Source organism: Phyllobates terribilis, unplaced genomic scaffold, assembly GCF_046119375.1.
Source record: "Phyllobates terribilis strain yellow unplaced genomic scaffold, ASM4611937v1 Scaffold_2__4_contigs__length_985480577, whole genome shotgun sequence".
In the NCBI taxonomy this organism is placed as follows: Eukaryota; Metazoa; Chordata; class Amphibia; order Anura; family Dendrobatidae; genus Phyllobates; species Phyllobates terribilis.
The window spans coordinates 113,653,069-113,677,632 of NW_027362762.1; the positions used below are offsets into that span (position 1 = coordinate 113,653,069).

The following is a 24,564-nucleotide window of genomic DNA, read 5'->3' on the forward strand; positions in this document are numbered from 1 at the left end:
GTGTTTTTTCATTATTCTTCAAAAAACAGTTGTAAAATGTTTACCTGCATTTGTGTTTTCAACTCTATTTTGATCAATGCTATGAAATACGGGAGACCAATAATGATCTAATTCTGTACAGTAAGGCTATGTTCACACATCATGTTTTTTTCAGTGTATTTTGATGCTTTTTTTATGCAAATTTTCAGCTGCGGTTTTCAGTACCAGCAAAGTCTGAGATTACAGAAATCTCATGCACACATCATTTTTGTTTGATCAGGATTTTATGCTTTGCATGTTTTTTTGCAAAATAGAGCATGTCACTTTTCAGCTTTTTTTCACGCATTGGAAGAAATGGGTGGTGAAAAAACGCACCAAAAATGCTGGTGTCAGGTTTTCAGCATTTTTGCAGCGTTTTTTGTGCATACACCACAATGAGATTTTTTTTTTCACTGAACTTTATGCACATGCATAACAGAGAAAAAGACGCAGCAAGAAAACAGCAACAAAAATCCTGAATAACCTCCTTGCAGGTTTTGCTGCAGAAAATGAATGCAGAAAAAAACATGATGTGTGAACATAGCCTTAGATTATACTCCGGAAAAACATCCTTTTAAGCAAATCCATTAATTTATACTATATGTTGACACAATGAACTTAAGACTCAAAAACTTCAGAAAAAGTCTGCAAAAATCTTATTGTCATTTTTGGGTGAAAAAGCTGGAAATGTAGAAGCAGTAAGAAAATGAGTAAAGTGAAATCATACAATAAAAATGACGCTTGGCCACTTACCAAGGCGGGGTGCTTGGAAGAGGATTAACGAACAGACATTAAAGCATTGTTTTTATATAGTGTTCTTGTGTACAGACGCCTCATTTTTCTGAAATGTTTTATAGGCGATAGGGTCATACATTCCTTACTGGTGTTTGGCCTTCTACTACAGTTGTATTGCCAGACCTCCTGGTCACACTAAGAAAATGTAATGTTTCCAATCCCCAAGGAACTAGTGACCTTATTTTTCAAGTTGTGTTCAAGGTAACCGGTAAACAAAATTGAGGCCAAAAATGTTAAGAGCTTCCAAAACAAAGAGGCCAGATTAGTGATCTAGACCAGACAGTGATGAGTACAGATTACCATGAATGCACTTACAGATGTATCAATCCTTTATGTTCTGTTCTACAATTTTTCATTATACCAATTCAATATGATGGCCCCGATTCATTCAGAATGGCTCTTTCATACAGGAATAAGATGTGAAAAAATTCTTAATTGGTGCACATCACTTAATGAATGAGGCAGATATTATTAGTAGCTTGCGCCTCACCAGAAAGGTTATTCCAGTTATGAACTGAAGTAATTTCTCCAGCGTAAGAAACGTCGGCACTATTGCTGACTTTGAAGGGCGAACGTATCCACGCCTCATCCCATCCCGGCTCTGACCATTTTAGCGGAGCTGCCCAAAACTGGTGTGAAAATGCTAAAAAGTCACAAATTGTTTGCGCAGCTCTGCACTGAGCAAAAGTTTTGCGACTTTACAAAGTGTTTTATGACCGTTTTCTGGCGTCAACACTGATGAATTGGAGCCAATCATTTTTAACTTTGGAGACTATGGTCGACGGCTGAAGTGTTGGGCGCTTACATTATTTTCACGTTTAACATCTCATGCCACAGCTTTTAGTATATTTATGCTTTGATCATTTGCACTCATTTGGAAACCTATGGGTCCACGAAAATCTCAGACGGTGCACTAATGGCATCCTAGTGCTGTCCTTTTTTCACTGGTTGTTAGGAAACACTTGGGAAATCTCCAGTTGTGTTTTTTTTTCTTTTTACATACGAAAGAAATAGATAAAACACTGATGGTAAAAACTGAAATACTGTATGAAACTCTGATCCAGGACGCTTATGGAAAATAGTCCATTTTTTTTTTCACATAAAAAAAAAAAAAGAAGGTTGACGGATTTCTTGGAGATAGAGGAGTTGTACAGAAATCTGCAAAGAGTTGAATCTGTGTAAAGTTTTATGGAGAACAAAGAAAACAGACTATAAACAAGGAGAGGAGAATAGTGCAGTATTGGAGCTGTGCTGATCACTGAAAACAAGTGAGTGCGGCAGCATCCTGCGCACACAGATTTTCTATCCAGCCTGCATTACTGGGAGAGACACTCTAACAAGAGAAAAATCTGAAACTTGGGTCAGGCTGCAAGCTGAGGATGAAGATTGCAGACTGAAACTTACTCTGCAATTTTAGGAACTAAAAGTAACCACTAATGTGTAAAAAAAAAAATAAAAAAAAAAATATATATATATATATATATATATATATATATATATATATATATATACAGTTATATGAAAAAGTTTGGGCACCCCTATTAATCTTAAGCTTAATGTTTTCTAAAAATTGGTGTTTTTGCAACAGCTATTTCAGTTTGATATATGTAATAACTGTTGGACACAGTAATGTTTCTGCCTTGAAATGAGGTTTATTGTACTAACAGAAAATGTGCAGTCTGCATTCAAACAAAATTTGACAGGTGCATAAGTATGGGCACCTCACCAGAAAAGTGACATTAATATTTAGTAGATCCTCCTTTTGAAAAAATAACAGCCTCTAGTCGCTTCCTGTAGCTTTTAATGAGTTCCTGGATCCTGGATGAAGGTATTTTTGAAACTGACAGGTTAAATCTCTGAGACAGCTTTTTGTATCCTTCCCCTGAACAACTATATTGAATAATCTTTGTTTTCAGATCATTCGACAGTTGTTTTGAGGAGCCCATGATGCCACTCTTCAGAGGAGATTCAAACAGGAGAACAACTTGCAAGTGGCCACTTTAAGTAGCTTTTCTCATGATTGCATACACCTGGCTATGAAGTTCAAAGCTCAATGAGGTTACAAAACCAAAAAAAGTGCTTTAGTAAGTCAGTAAAAAGTAGGTAGGAGTATTTAAAACAAGAAAATGATAAGGGTGCCCATACTTATGCACCTGTCAAATTTTGTTTGAATGCAGATTGCACATTTTCTGTTAGTACAATAAACCTCATTTCAAGGCAGAAACATTACTGTGTCCAATAGTTATTACATATATCAAACTGAAATAGCTGTTGCAAAAACACCAATTTTTATAAAACATTAAGCTTAAGATTAATAGGGGTGCCCAAACTTTTTCATATAACTGTGTGTGTATATATATATATATATATATATCTATCTATCTATATCTCTACTAGCTATTGAACCCGTTCTACGCCCGAGGGGCGAGCATTTTTATTGGTATATGGTCTCCCATGCTGGTATGTGCTGCCCCCATCCTGTCCCGACCATCCAATCCCGGTATGCGTGGCTCCCCTCATCCCCGATCCCGGTATGCGTGGCTCCCCTCATCCCCGATCCCGGTATGCGTGGCTCCCCTCATCCCCGATCCCGGTATGCGTGGCTCCCCTCATCCCCGATCCCGGTATGCGTGGCTCCCCTCATCCCCGATCCCGGTATGCGTGGCTCCCCTCATCCCCGATCCCGGTATGCGTGGCTCCCCTCATCCCCGTATACGTGGCTCCCCCCATCCCCGATCCCGGTATGCGTGGCTCCCCTCATCCCCATTTCCGGTATGCGTGGCTCCCCTCATCCCCATTTCCGGTATGCGTGGCTCCCCTCATCCCCCATTTCCGGTATGCGTGGCTCCCCTCATCCCCATTTCCGGTATGCGTGGCTCCCCTCATCCCCATTTCCGGTATGCGTGGCTCCCCTCATCCCCATTTCCGGTATGCGTGGCTCCCCTCATCCCCATTTCCGGTATGCGTGGCTCCCCTCATCCCCAAATCATGGTATGCGTGGCCTCCTCAATCCCCCATTCCTGGTATGTGTGGCCTCCTCAATCCCCTAATCCCTGGAATGTGTGGCCTCCTCAATCCCCCATTCCTGGTATGTGTGGCCTCCTCAATCCCCCATTCCTGGTATGTGTGGCCTCCTCAATCCCCCATTCCTGGTATGTGTGGCCTCCTCAATCCCCCATTCCTGGTATGTGTGGCCTCCTCAATCCCACATTCCTGGTATGTGTGGCCTCCTCAACCCCTCAATCCTGGTATGTGTGGCCTCCTCAATCCCCAAATCCTGGTATGTGTGGCCTCCTCAATCCCCCATTCCTGGTATGTGTGGCCTCCTCAATCCCCCAATCCTGGTATGTGTGGCCTCCTCAATCCCCCAATCCTGGTATGTGTGGCCTCCTCAATCCCCCAATCCTGGTATGTGTGGCCTCCTCAATCCCCCAATCCTGGTATGTGTGGCCTCCTCAATCCCCATTCCTGGTATGTGTGGCCTCCTCAACCCCTCAATCCTGGTATGTGTGGCCTCCTCAATCCCCTATTCCTGGTATGTGTGGCCTCCTCAATCCCCCAATCCTGGTATGTGTGGCCTCCTCAACCCCCCAGTCCTGGTATGTGTGGCCTCCTCAATCCCCAAATCCTGGTATGTGTGGCCTCCTCAATCCCCCATTCCTGGTATGTGTGGCTTCCTCAATCCCCCATTCCTGGTATGTGTGGCCTCCTCATCCCCCAATCACTGCACATAAAACAATAAACACTTATACTCACCTTCCTTCCTCACCTCTGCTCCAGCGCTGCGTCCTGTGTGCAGCAGCTCATGTCGGCATCTGAGCTGCGCGCGCTCTCAGAAGCCGAGGTGAGCTGCTGCCACACATTCACTCCTCTCCACGCCGGGACTATGGGCGTGGAGAAGCGTGAATATGCTTTCTCTTTAGCGGCGGCCACTGACAGCAGGAGCCGGAGCTCAGCGCTCCTCCGTGCCCGCTACTAAAGAGAATGAATATTCCGTCTTCTCCACGCCCATGGGAGTGGCCTCAGAGGGAATATTCATGTCCCTTTAGCAGCGGGCACACGTGGTAGTGCGTGCCGCTGCTCTGCCGCCGCCACCTCCTACTTGCCTATCCTCCTCGTTCCCACGCTGCTTGGGGCCCTCACGGGCCCCCTCCGGCCACGGGCCCGGGCCCCATAGCAGTGGCTGTCTTACCTGTAATGGCTGGATGCTGTCTTCTGTCTGGAGCCAGACTGCGCGTCACGCATGCGCAGTCTATCGAGGCTTCGGACAGAGACACACATCTCCCGTTATATTATAGATATCTATATATTTCAAAATTAGTTCAAAGCATATAAGAAAACAAGATAAATATATACATGGGATGTTTTCTAAAGTCAGGTCAATATTGCTCAGGTGTTATGCATAGCAGGTTCACGTGAAATAGTTGCCGTTACCGCACTTTAGTTTTGTTTGTTGTTTTTCATTTTATCTGTTAAAACCTCCTTTTTCGGCAAGTCTCTGAAAGAAATGGAAGCCAAGATTGTTTTCAGTTTGGAAGATCTCCCTGCTTGATGTCCAGATTCATTTATTTTGTTGAGGCCAAATTTCTAGAATTCTTCTGATTTTTGCTGTTGTCTGTTGCTGCGCTGTCCAAGACTAAAACAGTGAAAACATCTTTATTACTGGGAAGTAAAAAATAAATTACAAAGATTATGGGATTTTTAGAAATCAGAAGATTAATGGGCCTCTTCCAAGGACAAGCTGTTCAGCCACTAGGCATATGATATATTTTAGAATGGGTTTCTTAGGTTTATTATTTCACGGCAGCTGTTTCAAATTACTATTTGTATTATATTTTTTTTATTTATTGTCTACTTTTGTCTTTAGGAATTATCCATTTGACATTGTGACTTTGCTGAACCTGGTTCTGTTCAAGGCGTCTGACACTAACCGTGAAATCTATGAAATATCAGTGCAGCTAATGCAAGTAAGTACAGAAAGTTATTAGACCATAAGTCTATACATATATGTCTGCCATACATAAGCAGATGTCATACCAACAGTCTTTAGGACCTCTGTCCTCAAACACCTTGACCACCATCCTTTTTTTATATGTTCATGGCAAGAAAAAGCTTAGAAATCTCCAATATTGAGCTTTATCACTCAGAAGAAAACGGGCGTACTTATTATTGGGTTCGATTATATGGCTGCTATGGAGCCATAAGATCAAGGGGTCTTTTGTTTGTTCCATTGGTTTCGTTTAGAAAAGTTCCTACTCCAGAAAAACTGCATTGTTCACAAACAAGGAGGTGAAAAATTTGCACCAAGAGTGAAGAAGGGAAAAAATCCTCATGCTTCTGTCCTGGGTGGCAAAACCCAGAAGTATGATGGGTTCTGCTCTATGTTCCAGTAGATAGTCACATACCTTTTGTAGGTTCTTTTAGTGGTGGACAGAGGTCAGCATGGACTTTTGTGTGTGGCAATGCACTTTATATTTTGACTTTTTTTTATAGTAGTAAGGTGTAAAAGGGTTTTACATCACCTAAAGTAAAAGTACATCCCCAGACTTTTATAATCGGTGTGGGTCTAACATCTGGACCCCCTGAGATTGAAGGGGAGCAGCGCTGCTGTAGTTTTCCCCCCGCACAGCTAGATGACCTGGATAAATGCAGTGAAGGAAAAAAAATTAGGGGATGCAGTACTAAATTTTCTCTGTTCCTGGCCTCGACTATGCATGGAACTGCAGCCACTCCTATTCACTTGAGTAAGACTGAACTACAATGTCAAGCAAAGCTTGGAGGTTAGGATTGGGTACAGTACTAAACTAGGATCGATGAGGGTCCTAAAGATTGGATCTCCACTGATCGCAAACTGATGGCTTATTCTATGCGATTGGATAAATTGTTCTTTAGGTGCCTACGATACTGTCGTTGGAGCACTGGTTGTCCTTCCTTGGACCCCTTTTATAGTTACTAGGACTCTGCATCCCATGGACACCCTATAAGACCTGCCGTTTTGGAGCTGCTCTGACCCAGTTATCTAGCTATCACAATTTCTCCCAGTTAGTCTCACTCAGATCCTTACACTTGATCGTTTATCCTGCTTGCAACTCATCAACTTTGAGAATAAACAGTTTACTTGCTACTAAAATTTATCTGACCCATTTACATGTGAAGATCCTCAGTGTTATTCCCTATTGCCAGCAGTGGGTTTAATGTTACAGCAGATTGGCTTATCTATACCACTGTTGGAAGGTCATCATATCAGAATTAGAAGTCAGTCAATAAAATGTTATTTGACCCATTCTGAGCTCTACGTACCCTACGGTGTCACCATGTTACTTACAATAAGCAAAACTGAATTAACCGTAAAAAAACCTAATGGGACTAAAAAATTAGCAAAAAAAGTGACGGAGCCATTATAAGCCGAATGGGAGAGATTCTAAAAAGAGTATTTCGTAGTTTCATGGATCTTTAAAAATAGCCATATAAACACCTTGCAGCATAATGATCCCATTGATAATAAAAGTATCATTACTGAACGTTTAGGGAATACTTTTGTAAGACCACAAGTCCTGTTTTCCGAATGTGATAATCCTCCAACCACATAAACAGGCAATTGGGAAAGTTAGATTGAAACTTTGTCGTAAAGTACAATGTAACAGTCTGCCACTGGCCGCACCTATTCATGATACAACGGGGGTATATTTGGTTTTCTGGTGAAGATGATCATGAAAAAACTAATGCACCCCCTGCTTCGTATGTAGATTTTAAGGGATTGCCAAGATAATATTTGATTTATTTTTTTTTCACCCCAGGTCCTTGAGGGGAAGCTGTTTGTATACTCTAAGAAAGTGGCAGAACAGAAGCCGGGAAGTATCTTGTATGGGACACACGGGATTTTGCCGCCTTTGTATAGTGTTTCATTAATCCGGTTATCTAACGAGCTGGCACGGATGTATCCTGAGCTGACTCTGCCCTTGTTTTCAGGTAATACTTAACCATCAGACAACTAGCCTGCTAATATCTGTGTGGTCTAGATGTTCTTTCTGCAGAGAATCAAAACTGCTTAAAGGGGTTGTCTGAAAGTAATATATTTTTAAGCATACTCTCCTTATAGCGCCCCCCACGGGTCCAGTACAGGCCACTCTGGAGGTTTTGACGGTTCAGATGCAGTGTCTGCCCCCTTCTTAAGTCACAGCACCATTGCAGCCTGTAGTTGTCTACAGCGGTCAAGTGACTAGAAGAGCACTTCATGGGAGACCAATAATGCGCTGTACTAGTCAACTGACCGCTGCAGCCAGTTATAGGCTGCAGCGGTATTGTGACTTCCGAGTGGGGCAGTCGGTGCTCGTGGAGCTGGTGGAAACCTCCAGAGCGACCTGCGCTGGATCCACATGACAGAGGAAGGTGAGTATGCCTCAGTTTATTATATGTAATCAATCTATGCCTAAAAAATATGTATGTTACTGTCGGACAACCCCTTTAATGCCCTCTGTCATATAGAGAATTGGTTTATCTCTATATCCATGAAAAATGGTGACTTGAAACAGATCAATATGTGCACATTCTTTAGTAAAAAAAAAAAATACGCAGTTTTTTTGGGATTGGCATTATTGCCACGCTGTGGTTCTGTGTGTGACTTGACGCTTGTAGGCAGAAATAGAAAATCTCAGTCATGGCCCCTAATTATCACAGGTCTTTAATAGGATTGATCTGATCATCTGAGTAAAGATCGCTTTTGGTCCATTTTAGTGTAGGGTGGGACTGTAACCCATGCAGCAATAATTGCTACACCACAAATCCTGGGTTCAAATCCAATCAATGACAATATCTACATGGAGTTTGTTTGGTGTCTTAAGACCCCGTCACACTTAGCGACGCTGCAACGATCCCGACAATGATACGACCTGTCAGGGATCGTTGCTGCGTCGCTATGTGGTCGCTGGTGAGCTGTCAAACAGGCAGGCTCACCAACGATCAGGGGAGCAGCGACATCGTGGAAAGAATCTTTCCACGATGTCCTGCTCCTGGTTACGACCCTGCTGAAGCAGGAGCAGGCTGGTAACTATGGTAAACATCGGGTTACTAGGGGCACACGCGCACCTAGTAACCCGTTGTTTATCATGGTTACCACTCTGCTACAGTGAGCGGTAGGTTACCGCTCACTTCAGCAGGCTCGTAACCATGATAAACAACGGGTTACTAGGTGCGCGTGTGCCCCTAGTAACCCGATGTTTATCATGGTTACCAGCCTGATCGCTGCTCCCGCTGGTCACACACAGCGATGTGTGCTGACCAGCGGGAGGGCAACGACCAAAAAATGGTCCAGGACACTTTGCAGCGATCAGCGACCTCACAGCAGGGGCCTGATCGTTGCAAAGTGTCACACATAGCGACATCGCTGGTGAGGTCGCTGTTGCGTCACCAAAACCGTTACACAGCAGCGATCTCGCTATGTGAGACGGGGGCTTTAGTCTATGTAAACACGTTGCATTTTTGCTGTGTTTTTTTTTTTTCTACAAATTAAACTGCGTTATACAGTACCGGCAAAGGCTATGAGATTTCAGAAATCTCATGCACACACATTGTTGTTTTTTTTCCTGACTGAATTCGAAAACTGCAGCATGTCATTTCTTTCAGCGTTTTTGCAGCATTTGTTCACTCATAGAAAGCAATGAATAAGTGCAAAAAAAGCAGGTATCAGGTTTTACTGCGTTTTTAGTGAAAAAAAAAGCAGGTACAGCAGTATGTGACTGAGCAAAGAGATAAGGCGAGCACCATTAAAGATAATATTTAGTGATGAGCGAGTATGTTCTGTTAACCCTTTCGGCAAGTATGCTCAGGCCGAGCTTCAAGTATTTACAGCTGCTCGGTGATTAGGTTAAATCGCTCCCGTGTGCATGATTTGCAACTGTTTGACAGCTTTAGTACATGTGAGGAATGTGTAAGAAATAGACATTCCTCCAATGTACTAAAGCTGTCAAACAGTCGCAAATCATGCACACGGGAGTGATTCAAACATAACAACGAGCAGCTGTAACTACTCGGTGCTCGCCCGAGCATACTCGCCGAAAGGGTTAACAGAACATACTCGCTCATCACTAATAATATTAAATGATAGAGATCAACCAGTTGCATGCAAAGACCTATGTAGCAAGGAAAAGAAAAGATGCAACATAACGGGATCTCTATACAAAATAACAGATTTATTAATGTATATAAGTGAGCCCAAGCACAAACAATTTGAAAACAATTAAAACCCACAAAACAAACATGTCAGATAGCCCAGGATCAGGCTATGACACCCCTAGACCACCCTGCTAAAGAGGACATAGGTGAGTAATAGATGACTAAATAAATGCACACATAGCAGCACAAAGAAAAAATGGAAACAAGCAGCCCTTAAATATATATGGGCAATAACATAGATACAGATATAAGCCAATAGAAAGGTCAATGAACAAATAAATATACCATGTGAATCATGGAGCAAAAATCCAAAGTGCTAGTGCATAGATACATGCATCCTGATAAACTGACAGCTGCCAACATGAATGAAACACACCCTCTGAAAAGAGTATATGTATATGTATGTATGTATACAATCCTACTTGGCCTATATCGCCTTGAGAATGGCTTAGTGTAAGGCCCAAACGGATCCATATGTATCGTAAGCAAATAAGCAACAGGTGCGGACCAGCTGAAAAGGTCAGGGGCGACGGTCCTAGCGCATGCGCAGGTACTTGCCTGTCAGTGGTGAGATGTCACAGCCACTCGGAATGAAGCCAACCGGAAGTGATCCGGCGGTAATCTGCGTGTCACCACCCTCTATCCACCCATGATCTCTGCTATGGACATAGGCCAAGTATGATTGTTTATCCTAGTGCTTGTGCTTCTCCCCTATATATTTTTGGCAGGTACCGCTGCATGTATGAGTTTGCCATTTGACTCGGCATTACCTTGATTTGGTATATATTATCTTTTTTCCTCATACTACATGCACAGTCTCCCAAGAACGTTGGTGTCCGCTGTTTATATGATATATATCATTACATATACTCTTTTCAGAGGGTGTGTTTCATTCATGTTGGCAGCTGTCAGTTTATCAGGATACATGTATCTATGCGCTAGCACTTTGGATTTTTGCTCCATGATTCACATGGTATATTTATTTGTTCATTGACCTTTCTATTGGCTTATATCTATATCTATGTTATTGCCCATATATATTTAAGGGCTGCTTGTTTCCATTTTTTCTTTGTGCTGCTATGTGTGTATTTATTTAGTCATCTATTACTCACCTATGTCCTCTTTAGCAGGGTGGTCTAGGGGTGTCATAGCCTAATACTGGGCTATCTGACATGTTTTTTTTTTTGGGTTTTAATTGTTTTTAAATTGTTTATGTTTTGGCTCACTTATATACATTAATAAAGCTGTTATTTTGTATAGAGATCCCGTTATGTTGCATCTTTTATTTTCCTTGCTACATACAGCAGTATGTGAAACGCATTTATTTTTGTGATTTTCCCAAGTTTAAACCATAATGTCTTGGTGTCCTCACCTGAGAATGGCAGTTAGGATTAGTACAGTTTAATTAAATTAGTGATGTGTGAAAAATAAACATTGGCCGACCAAGGAGTGAAATTGAACAATACCTAACCAATTCAAAGGCCGACCAAAGTGTGAAAGTAAATGGTGTCCTACAAACTCAATGCTCTGTCAATGTCTTGGGCCTCTGTCGCACGTCCTGATATTTCCGGTACTGCAGAAACCAACAGTGTTCATGTATATATGTGTGGCAACTGTGTGCCGCATCAGTATCATATGTATCGGCGCCTGGGAATCACCGATACAGTTTGTGTTGTTCCCAAGTGCTGGGTGCAGCTCTCATCATTGTCCCCTGCTTGCGCTGTGATCAGCGCTTGCAAGGGACAATGTTGAGAGTTTGTCACCCCCCGCTGTCTACATAGAGTGTAAAATTAAAACTAAAATAAAAAACACATTATACTCACCTTGACACCTAATTCCCTGAAGCCATTGTCCCCTGTAAACAAACCAAAAATAAAAAATAATATCCCTCACATGTCCGAAGCTGAAATAATCCAGTGTCCCACACCGTAATCCATCTGTGCGACATTTCTGCATCAGCATGAGCGGTGGCTTGAGGCGACAGCACACACTGAGGAGCAGAGGAGAATGACTCATTGCAGTGAGCAGGCCACTGAATTGCAGTAACCTCACTGAGCGGTGTCCTGTCACTCACTTAGGTCCGCACAGTTCAGGAGCCCGCTCGTTGCAGCGAGTCATTCTCTACTGCTCTTCGGCGTGTGCAGTCGTCTCAAGCCACTGCTCACGCTGATGAAAAAATGGCACCCAGGTGGATTACGGCATGGGACACTGGATTATTTTAACTTTGGACAGGTGAGGGATATTCAGCAAAGCTGAATTTCGGGATCCTGAAAAACCCAGCAAAAATGCAGCAAAACCTGCTTTTTGTAAGCAGCTTCTTTGCTGCCAAGAGAGCAGGTTTTGCCTGCAGAAAAAAAAATGCTGCATGTGAACATAGCCTTAATGTCTGTGTGAATTTCCTTCCACACTCCAAAAACGAGGGAGGGGGATGTGCACATGTTTAGTATTTGCACCATATTTTTCTTCAGAAAAAGTGTTAGCGCAAAAAACCTGAGTAAAATATGTGCATTTTTGCGTTCATTTTTACGTGTATTTTTCCCATTCATTTGAATGGGTGAAAAACACCGTAAAACATTTCTAAAACAATTGACACTTTGCAGATTTCAAAAAAACATTATAAAGGTTCAAACCTGCAGGGAAAAACTAAGCAGTGTATGCATGAGATTTCAGAAATCTCATTCAATTTGCTGGTAATGTAAAACGCTGCATTTTGTTTGTGCGTAAAAAAACAAGTTGCGTTTATGCTGCGTTTTTTTCTGCACAAACAAAAGGCAGCGTTAACTCAACTTGTGAACAAGCCCTAATAAGTTAAGGGCTTGTTCACAAGTTGAAATTGATATGTGTGTTTTTTATAATCCAATTAGATTGTGATCCTCTTAATGATAGGCTGGGGTGAATTATTACTGCAAAAACCTTTATAACCTATCCCCAGGATAAATATTAAATGTGCGTTCACTGGGGGTCTGGGTGCTTCCAAAGCCCTTATTTAAGTAGAGGTCTAGTGTACATGTGCGACCATCACTCCCTGACAGCACCACACGTCTCATCACCACTTTATTTATTATGTCCTTTTCCGGAAATAACTTTTCATGTAAATTCTTATGACTTCCAGTAAAGGCGGCTTTCATTGCCTCCTAATGAGAGGACGGTAAAGGAGCCAAATGATATGGGCTGTTTAGATGTTAGAATAGTGGATAAGAGCTCCGCTTTCAGAAGCTAGCATTCATTGCACACATCCATATTACTTTGAAGTAGAGTCTGAAAAAGTATAGCTGTGGTCCATAATGTTTTCTAGAAAAGTGTTTTATGTTATCTTGTAAATGGGGATTCTGTAAATGAGTTTAAGACTTTTCTGGATCTCTAGGCTGCCCCTATATTTGGCTCAATGACTCTGATACTTATTAGTCCTCTTTGTATCACTTTTACTCTTATATTTATACTTTATTATACTTTTAATATTTTTGATGTAGGGAAAATCACTACATTCTGCGATGACTCCCTGCTGCACATAGCTGCAGTGTAAAGCATGAGGGAGGGATAGAGCAGGTGGAAATGCTGAGAAGCCAATAAGACTATTCGAAAAGGCCCCCAAACACATTATAGTCGTCTGAACCCGTTGATATCTGCGAGTTTAGCTGACAGTCTAGTATATATGAGGGCTTCCCAACTCTCCCCCATTCATATGATGATGGATTTCTAACAGGCGATCCTTTTTGACTTTCTTGTAGAAACCAAAACGACACTAGACTGGACCGAGCATTTATTTGTATGGTGGGGTATCATAACACAGCATTTGATGTGTTATGGCTGCTTAAAGGCCTTGTTAATTAGTGGTGGTCAGGGTCCCGAGACCCCCACCCCGACACAGTTTTGATCCTACCACAGGAAAGACGAACCCTACTAATATATGAGCGTGCACACAGCAGTGTTTAGTCCCACTAAGATAGTCTGTGGGCTCCACCGCGTGTGCACTCATGGGTGAGCTGGGTGCTTCTCCTGGTAAGTGGTCTCGCCAAATCCTCCATGATCAACAAGGCTTTTAAGGGGATAGAACATATGAAAAATAGTTTTAAAGTTTAGGTATACTTCAAATTTGGATGTAAAAATGGCGTAAGTGCATGCTGACATAGGTATTTCACCCTAATACCCTATTACTTGTTCTTACCAACAGAAATAAGCCAGCGATTCCCAACTACCCATCCTAATGGACGCCAGATCATGCTCACCTACTTACTGCCTTGGCTACATAACATTGAGCTGGTGGACAGTAGACTACTTCTCCCAGACTCCAGCCCCAGTACCCCCGAAGAAGAAATCACCGATAGAGATGGAGAACCAATTACCACCTTTGGTCTCAAAGGAAACGGATGGGGCTCTCCAGAGGCCACCTCCCTAGTTCTTAATAACCTCATGTACATGACGGCAAAGGTAATAATCGTGGCTCACATGGCGCGTGGCACTTATACATCTATACAGTTTATAACATCCTATTAGAGCGAGGCAGCTCGTGTCACCCTTTTTTTTTACCGACATTTGGCACAATAGGTTGTAGAAATGCCTTTTTTTAGGAGACCTAGTAGAGTGTATGTGAAATGAAAATTGTTTTAAAATGGTTGTATGTAAGGCTAAGAATCATTTTTGCCATTTGATTTTGTTAGAAATTTTGCACCGTTTCCCTTCTGTAGCCACTAAGTTTTACTATCTATTGTTGGCTGCAGAATGAGTTTACTGAGAATCTTTCAGTCAGCCCGCTATGATTATGTGCACATTAATTTTTTTTTGAGGAGGTTTTGGAGCATAGACTGAGCGGAAACTCAAAACTCCTCAAAAACTTGAGTTTCTGCTCAGTTTCCGCTTCAAAAACTCAGCAAAATTACTCAGACCCTGATTCAGCAAAGTGATTACGTTAATTGGTTTTGAAAAGTCGCAAAAGATTGGTGCAATGTAGACTTTTTGCTGTTTTCACCCCAGTTTTGCCAAGCTCCACCAAAATGGGTGGGACGAGGATACAACCCCACAGCTTGTGTAATTCATGACGACATGTGGTGTATCTTATTCCAGTCCCCGACTGGAGTAAAATTTGTGCTGAGGTGAATGGAGGCGCGCACACAATTCTTGCCAGACGCACCCATTTCACTAAAAGCCTGCGCCTCTTAATGACTCTGACTCCAAAACTCCACCTCATCAAGACCGGCGAAAAAATTGCTGGTTTTGATGAATCGGGCCTATGTGTGCACATACTATGACAATCTGATGGGGAGGATATGACTTTTTAATCAGATTTTTCCTGTGCTGCGCTCAGCTGGTTTATGACTACAGAACACATCAGTTAGTGAATGTCCAGGGAAGCAAAAAACCTGTCAAAGCCGAACTGTGCAATGTTTTAATGAAACCCAAATCTAAAAATTTTTTTAAGCTTTTACTACTACTTTAGATACTTGCATTTAAGTAAATAAAACGCCCCCAAACGTGGACAACCCCTTTTAATAACTTTTTTTTGCTGAAATATGATAACTTTATACTAAAAGGCCCGAAACCTAGGAAGCGCTGCAGGCTCTGGTGACGTCACTTCCCATATTGATTTCTGTCAGGTGCACTGTTATCATGGATCCTAACCTCCGAGTACATCAATGTCCCCACATGTACGGACATGACTGGCGCTCGTTGAGTCGGGCATTAGGGAGGTGGTGTGTTTTTCGGTGGTGAGGTCTTCATGACATCACTGGACCTGACAGAACTTTTGTTAACGTGTTTTTCAGGCTTTGGGCCCGTACCTTCAAATTGACCATATCTCAGCCTAGTAGTAAGATATAAAAATGTTTTACTATATTAATGTTTATTAATGGTCCGCTTCCTTCTGGATTGTCTCCAGGACCGGTGTATCCAGTATATAGTTCTAGTTTTGTCTTTCCTGGTAGCCGCTCTTTAATTTTTGCTTTTTTATAGGTACAAGTCTCTCTTTTTCTCTTTCTTTTTCTCTCTCTCTTACTCTGTCTTTCTCTTTCTTTTGCGCCCTGTCTCGCGCCCTGTCTCGCGCCCTGTCTCGCGCCCTGTCTCGCGCCCTGTCTCGCGCCCTGTCTCGCGCCCTGTCTCGCGCCCTGTCTCGCGCCCTGTCTCGCGCCCTGTCTCGCGCCCTGTCTCGCGCCCTGTCTCGCGCCCTGTCTCGCGCCCTGTCTCGCGCCCTGTCTCGCGCCCTGTCTCGCGCCCTGTCTTCAGAGTTCAGCACCAGACACTTGGTGTCCAAAATCACCATCAGCCAAAGTAATAGCTGCTGCATCCGAAGTGCGGGAGTCACCTGCATCACTTGTATATCCTGTGATCGGTGTCCTAAAACACACATTTTGAACACCTCCAGTTGTTGAGGGCTGTAAGCATTGGTTGTTAATGCCGTTCTGTTTGTGCTGTGTCTTGGGCAGTATGCGGATGAGGTGCCGGGCCAGGAGGTGGAAAATGCTTGGAATGCCTTGGCCAATAATGAGAAGTGGAGCAACAACCTCCGGATAACTCTACAGTTCCTAATTAGCCTGTGCGGGGTCAGCAGTGATACCACCCTACTGCCTTATGTAAGATGATAAACCTTTCTATCTAACTACATGTAAGATATATATGTATAAATAAGTGAGCTTTTACTGAATCCTGTCTCTACCTAATTAACTGTAGAGTCATTAATTCTGACATTGGACCAAAAATAACCATTGGATACATTTTTCTTGGCTTTGACGTGTTGACTGAAACCACATTGACTTGTGCAAACCTGCAGCGTTGATGGATAAAGGTGGCAATAAGCTCCTTGTCTTTCTGAAAACACTAAAAAGCCCTGACCTGTTATTATCTCAAGATCAATCAGGGGCAGATAGACAGGGACTATCTGGCCATATTGGTATTAAGGCTTTACCTGAGGGTCCATTCTCGATCAAGCTCATGTAACTTTGCAGTAAGATTCAAGTCCTATTGTCCTGAATTATGGCATATTCTAGAATTAGAACTTTAAGGCTATGTGCCCACGATGCAGAAATGCTCAGGATTTTTTCCTGAGCGTTTCTGCATCTCCCTGGCAGAAAAAACGCATGCGGATTGTACATGCGGATTGTACATGCGTTTTCCTGCCAGGGACTTGCGGATGTGAACCGTTCTTCACTTGCATTTCCGCATGTGGGTTGACAAGCGCTTTCCAAGCGATTTTAGCATCATTTGGAAAGTGTTTAACAACTTGGTCACACTATATAAATCCATGCAACCGGCATGGATTTATATAGTGTGACCGTAAAAGAATGGTAAAAAATAAATCTATACTTACCTTCTGATGGCCCGCGCTGTTTTTATTCGATGCGTCTTGGCTTGCCGGCAGCTCGCGGTACACTGAAGGACCTGCCGACGTCAGCGTCGCGTGACCCGTCACATGACTAAATGACGTCAGCGCAGGTCCTTCAGTCCACCGCGATCTGCCGGCAAACCGAGACAAGCACACCGGGGGCCATCAGAAGGTAAATATAATATATATTTTTTATTTTATTCTTTTTTTTTACAGGTTCTATAGTACCCGAGTCCGGAGGAGAGTCTCCAGTCCTCCAGACCCTGGTACCATCCGCACATTGAAACGCATGGAATGCGCATCTACAGATCCAGTGATGCGGATTCCAAGCTTTCCAATTCAAGTCAGTGGCGGCGAAAACGCAGCGCTTTCGCAAAATAAGGCTTTGTGCCCACGATGCAGAAATGCTCCGGATTTTTCCTGAGCGTTTCTGCATCTCCCTGGCAGAAAAAACACATGCGGATTGTACATGCATTTTTCCTGCCAGAGACAAGCGGATGTGAAGCGTTCTTCACATGCATTTCTGCATGCGGGTTGTCAAGCGCTTCCGCAAAATAATTTGTAGTGCTGCGTTTTTTTCCGCAATGATAATCCGCAGCGGAAATTTCCGCAGCATGTGCACAGCACATGCGGATTATCATTGAGGAAGATGGCAGGCCTTCTACCATGCGTTTTTTAAGCGTTTCTGCAGCGGAATTGCCGCTGCAAAAACGCTTAAAAAACGCATCGTGGGCACACAGCCTAAAGGGAGCCTCTAGGCATACCGCCTGTGACATGCATGCTGCTGCATCAGGTGCAGTCTGCTACTTACCCGTGCCTTAGACTTGCATACTAGTCTATCTTGTGTTTTGCTCACAATTTAGAATAATCTTTATAACTATAGCGTCTGATGTAACGTAACTGCAATATGGGACATTCATAGCTGTAGTCTTCACTGAGTGATTATTATAGGAAGGTTGGAATGATTTTGCTGTTAAAGGCTTAAAGGCATGGATTGGCTGTAGGGGTCAGGTGAATGATTTAGAGTACCTAACCAGCTGCAGCACTGGCGAAGGACTGGGGGCAGGGTGGATTTAAAAGGTGAGTTTTGGTTATTCTATTATTTTGACATTACCTGGTAAAATCCTGGATAACTCCTTTAATTCTCTCAATATTATTTATTTAATAATTACAAAAAGAATATAAATAATATATAATATAATAAAGAATATAAAAAGAATATAAATTGTTTCCCCCCTATAGAAACATTTTTTTTTTTTTTATTTCTGACTCTCCAGATCAAAAAAGTGGCAATCTACTTGTGTAGAAATAATACCATCCAGACAATGGAAGAGCTTCTCTTTGAGCTTCAGCAGACCGATCCTGTTAACCCCATAGTTCAACATTGCGATAACCCCCCTTTCTACCGCTTCACCGCCAGCAACAAGGCCTCCGCTGCTCCCTCTGGTAAGGAATGAATGTTTTGATCTGGGATTTTTAAGTCACATTTTTTTTTCAGCTCCTTCATGTGTTTTTAGCTTTTAACTATAAAGTTCTCTGTAGCACAAGGGACTGATCTGATCTAAGAAGCAGAAGAAAGTCCTCTGCCTTGAAGGATTTTCGCCTTGTTTGAGAAAGGGTTCGGCATATTTGTTCTGGGAAATTCAACTCTTTCTCTTTTCCAACACATACAAGCCGTTTTATAGAAATTCTACAAAGATGATTAGTAGTTTGACACCATTTTTTTAAGGAACTTGGCTGTATAAACCACATTTCTCCTCGAAGATCAATAGACGATAAGAAGTGAAGGCTTTTTCTACTGATTAAACATGATATTGCTACAGCAGATCAGTGAACGTCTAAGCCCAAATCCCTTCCGGATTTGTGAGCACCGGGAATAAAATATTTCACCTCTAAGAATACAAAGAACATTTTGTTACTTGCCTTTTGGAGAGACTATGTATTGAAAACTGAATGTGAACATTTTGGACCATTAGTGTCTAACTTTGCATATTTAATTTCCCAAAGGAGCATGCAAGGCATGTAAGTCTCCTCATACTGGCATGCCAGACTTGGCATGTCACTCTCCCCAAGGAGAAACTTTAGCCCTTAGATCCCAGACTTAGCCTCTCACCCAGCCAAATCAGATCTCATGCTTTGTACTAACGAGGGGCAATACTCTGAAACATCGTGTCTGCAAATTGAGATTCTGATTTGGCTTTTATCCTAAGTCATATTTCAAGGCTCATTAAAGGGTTGATAATGACTTTTAGGATTGCTACTTCCAATAGGTGGCGCTAGAGTTCAAGCCCTCTTCCTCACTGAAGAGACCATTTGCATGTCAAACCTTATTCACACACAAATGATTTGATCTTTTTCTGCATCCTTTAAAATTGGTACATTGTCCATTTGTTTTTCTGTGTTTCTTTTAACCGTTCATTCACCTCGTCTGTTAAAAAAAAAAAAAAAAAAAAAAAAAAAATGTGCTGGAGGTTTCCTAAGTTTCTTCTAGTTCTCTGCATTTTACACATTTTAATATGTCTGCTTGCAGTCAAGCTTTGGTGTTTAATTTTCGCAGGATGAAAATGTGTCCAGGGCATGTTAAAGGGGATATTGAGAACTAAATAATTTTTTTTTACTATGAGCCAAAAAACTAACTATGTGCCTTTTCTATCCAGCATCGGCTCAGAGCAGTCACTGACCGCTCCTGCCGGCAATTCGGCTGCTCTAAGTCAAGAGAGCAGCTCTTCTTCTTTTTCTGGGCTTTTCTGTCGAGAGGACATGATTGTTAACGTCATGCTGGTTGACAGCCGGCTTCCCACAGTTAGGCAGCGGGGAGCCAGCTGTCAATCAGCATGACGTCAGCAGTCACATCCAGTCAACAGAGCAGATCGGAAGAGAAGCCGTAGCTCTGTCGCTGTGACATAAGCGGAAGCTGCAGAACTCCAGGCTCTCCTTTTGCTTAGCCGGGCTGCCGCCGCACCATCATTGCGATATGACGCACACAACGTCACACCAGCCCAGCTAATCAAAACAAGAGTCAGGAATGCCGGCTTTCCATCAAGCAATTACAGATTTGCTGATCTGACCAATAGACCTAACTCATAAAAATCAATTTTCCCATCTTTAGTCCTAATGGTCTTTTCTGTTGATTTACAGGAACCACCTCCAGTAGTAACACTGTTGTCGCAGGACAAGATGGCTTCCCTGATCTAGAAGACAGCAGGGGAGCTAAAGACTCAGATGACAGGTGGGGAACGTAGCTTATTATAATTATTTTGGTTGTAATCCGCCATTATTGCCCCTTCATCCATAAGTGTCCCAAGCACTTCAGACTTTATTATGTTTCTTAACATGAATTATTCAGTATTTCTTGGCATGCAATGATTTCACAGCCTCAAACCTTGCTCAAGTCCGCTCTCTTCCTGTATATTATAAATTATTTCATGTCCAGATGTTTTATTAATACGGTTGATTTAAAATAGAAGTAAGGAAGTGAATAATGATTTTTGTGATGCAAGACATTATCGGTGCTTGTCTGATGCTTCCTATTCCTCCATCAGTTTCAATTCTATAAATCCCTCTTTGGGTGGCGGTGGTTTTTGTGGTTGCCATTTTTTTCAAGGGATTTTCCAGGGCCTAAACGTTCAGGGTCTTTTGATATAATTTTTTTAATTCCTTGCTTTTATGGAGAGAAAATAAATTTGTTACAAATACACAGAGTACTGACCTCAGCCTCCCATCAAAGCACCTTGTGCAAAAGCATAATACAATTTGTGCTCTGTCATTTTGGAAGGAACAAATATACATACAAAAAGTACAAAGATGCATGAAGACTGAGTTTTTTTGGAGCGAGTCTGCTTCAAAAAGTGCCCAAAAACCTTTTTAAACATTTTCAAACAGAGTTGGGTCCTTGCAATGTCTGTTATAATAAAAAAACTCACCAGAAAACTACTGAAAGTCTTCCGATTCATTCCGATTGTAAAACCAGTTCAGTGTTTTGAGAATTTTTTTCCTGCTTCAAGTCTGAAAAAGACAAAACAAAAAAAACACATGGAGGGAAAAAAAAGTGCATAACATTTGATTGAAGTGGCTCCTAATGAAATCAGCTCCAATTGAAAGGCTGCAAAGAAAACTTCAGGGAAAAAACCCTACAAAGGTGTTTACGGTTTTTTTAGGAGGTTTTGAAGCAGAAACTGAGCGGAAAATCTTCAAATTCTACTCAGAAACTCAGCTCTTCAAATCCTGAAGGTTCTGCTCTGAAAACACTGCAAAAAAGAGTCTGTGTGCACAAAGCCAAACATTCCAAAAACTTTTCAGGAAACTAAAAACTTCCAGAAGCTCCCCAGAGGAGCATTTCCTGGAGCGGTTTCCACTGGAAAACTTATCCTTTTCGACAACCTCCAAAAAACTCCATATGTGCATACTCCTATTCCATAATAATTACAGTGCTGCACCCCCTTTCCTTCGTCCAGATGCCACACGTACTTAGCAAATTTGGGAAACCGCACAACCATTACTGGCACATTCACCAACAGGATATTCGTTTTTACATGTTGGGGTCCATGGCGGTCTAGCAGGCTCTGCCGTCCCTTTTATACTCCAGTACATTGTGTGGTCCACACGGGCCGCAGTGCCTGGTACTTTTTTGAAGTGGAGACTAAGCTGCAGTACCAGGCAGGGCCACACCCTAACTTATGGCACTGTGCCCCTATAAACAATGAAGAAGACGATAATCACCATGGTTCCTTCATCTGGAGGCTCGGACCTCAGTCAGCTAAATGTTGATTGACTATTTTGTGGAAAGACCATTAACTTTTAGCTCCTGGAAATCCTCTCGAGTGATTTTGTAGATATGTTCTGTTGCATAAACTCTGACTAATCACAGGAAAATTAGCGGTGTATATATATTTTTCCAAGCAATGTTTGTGTTTGTAATTATAATTACAAATTACATCCTGGAAACCGTTTATGTAATGGGATCTTTATCGTTCGTGTTTCTCATCCGAACCATAAATGGTAGCATTCACTAAGGCTCACAGAATACATTTTTTGCTCGGAAATATTTCTGTATAAATATTATAGTTTCTTATCACATTGGAAAAGCTGAACAGCAGATTATTCATATAAACAGATCTCATCTGGCACTGAATCGTAATAAGATCTGATGGCTGATATGTTATATACACATACTGTATATACACTCTATAGATAAAAGTATCGGGACACCTACCCATTACACTACACAGGAGCTTTTATGACCTCCCATTCTAAATCCACAGACCTTAATATGGAGCTGGTTCCCCCTAATAACAGATTCCGCTCCTCGGGGAAGACACCTATAATAGCATTGGTAGTTTCTGTAACTCCCATTGATTACAATGGTAAGGGACGGTGCCTATACATTGAGAATAGAATATAACCAATGGAAGTTTTCCAAACTTTTTGAGTGGAAGACAAAACTTTATCTTGTATTAGAAACAATTGCATAAATATTAAATCCTGTGTGATTTTCTTTGGGTTAAGCGTCTGTAAGCCCTGAGCAGGGCCATCTTCAGTTGTCAAACTGAGCTTAAGAGCACACAGGGTGCTCAAAACGGGTTCAGTTTTTTTTTTTTCATTGGCACCTTTTTCCTCCACTTTGACTAAATGAATTGGTTTGAACAATTGCCCATGTTTTAATGGATTTTTCCAATAAAGAGATATTTTTAATTTCACCTTGTTGGAGCTGGATCTTCCTTTTTCAACCTGCATCTTCAGTTTAAAGTCCTGAACCTCTGACTCCAATTGCTAGTTAATAGTTTATCTTTTCTGGTTCAGTCTCCTGTGATTTTCTTATTTTGTTTTCTTTAGGTTTGGGAATGTCATTAGAGCTCATACAAGGCTGGAGTCCAGATACAGCAACAGCTCTGGAGGATCCTATGATGATGATAAAAGTAAGTACAACTTTTTTGCATTTGTTTTTTTTTTTAGTTTGCTGCTGTTGGCGTTTGGCCTTTTTTTTAGAATATGCCATCAATGTATACTAGATGAATCTGTTATGATCTGCTACAAGCACTAAGGAAAGACAGGAGAACTGTCCCTACAATAGAACTAAACTAGATCCCTACGATGTAACGGGGAACCTGATCCTGCGATCAGACCCGCTAAAGTCCTCGGCTAGTCTGTACGAAGACCTATAGATGTGAGGGAGGGATCCCTACAAGAACTAGGGACTGGGATAAGTTGGACACCTCCTAGCAGAAATAGTAGCAGTCAAAGACAAACACACAACAAAAAGCATAGAGGTCAGAAGACCTAGCAAAACTAACAGAGAACGGCAACAGAGCACCAAGCTAGCTCAAGAGTAGTAAATACAATGAAGTCCAGCAAGACCAGGAGGGCGGAGCCGGATTAAATAGGCAAAAATGGTTATGTGACCAGCAAACTAAAAAAAAGCTAACAGGAGAGTTCTAACAGAATCACTCTGGAGAACGCTGCGTTTTTGCTAAATAAAACTAACTTTATTAAGCATGTACTGTAGATAAATCACACATGTAATCCGCACCCAAAAGCGCGTCGAAAAGACGGGCGTTTTTCCTGCTAAGAGAACAAATTTTGCCTGCAAAAATGCTGCATGTGAACATAGCCTTACTGTCTACATTTGTTTTTTTTAATGTATAATCATCTAGTTATATCCTGACTGTTGTAACTATAACTTGTAACTTTTCTAGATGACCCAGTGTCTCCTTACATCAGCTGGATGTTAAATATAGTGGAGAGTAACCAGCCACAGCCGCTGCCCATGCCCTGCAATGGTGGGTGTTGGGCGCCACTCGTAGACTATCTCCCTGAAACTATTACCCCGCGTGGACCTCTACATAGGTGAGGAGCAGATTAGTTGTTGCCAGCTATGTGAAATCATGGAAAAGATTTGTTAAAAGTGTAATGTTTACTTCTAAAGGATGTTCATTTAGGTTTTGTACGATTTATTCTCCTTAATCTACATGTTTGCCCTTATTAACACTAAAACATTATTCTGTACATGTAAATATAACGCAGGATGGTATTTTTATTTTTTTTACAAAAATAAAATGTTGGACCCTATACGTGTCCTCATCCACTATGTGAAATTGGAAGTATTGTCTAGGCGCAATACACACAGTGCCGTTTCAATCCCTGTCTAATCCTCTAAATAGTATGTGTTTGATGAAAATCACATTATTACACTGTACATTGGACGACACGAGTATCATCTTTATCATTCATTAAAGAGTGCCAGATTCTTTCAACATTTGTATTTACGGGGT

The 24,564-nt window shown here is 41.9% G+C and overlaps 1 protein-coding gene across 8 annotated transcripts in view; it reads left to right on the forward strand.

Moving 5' to 3' along the window:
* Positions 1–24,564, forward strand: part of FRY (FRY microtubule binding protein) — a 444,805-nt gene that overhangs the window by 349,135 nt on the left and 71,106 nt on the right. For all 8 annotated transcript variants that reach the window (XM_073662506.1, XM_073662507.1, XM_073662508.1 and 5 more), the window contains 8 exons: positions 5,681–5,780; positions 7,611–7,782; positions 14,156–14,412; positions 16,401–16,547; positions 18,574–18,742; positions 20,435–20,525; positions 23,129–23,211; positions 23,989–24,139. In XM_073662506.1, the coding sequence (XP_073518607.1) occupies positions 5,681–5,780; positions 7,611–7,782; positions 14,156–14,412; positions 16,401–16,547; positions 18,574–18,742; positions 20,435–20,525; positions 23,129–23,211; positions 23,989–24,139 (1,170 nt within the window). The remainder of the gene's footprint in view (positions 1–5,680; positions 5,781–7,610; positions 7,783–14,155; positions 14,413–16,400; positions 16,548–18,573; positions 18,743–20,434; positions 20,526–23,128; positions 23,212–23,988; positions 24,140–24,564) is intronic.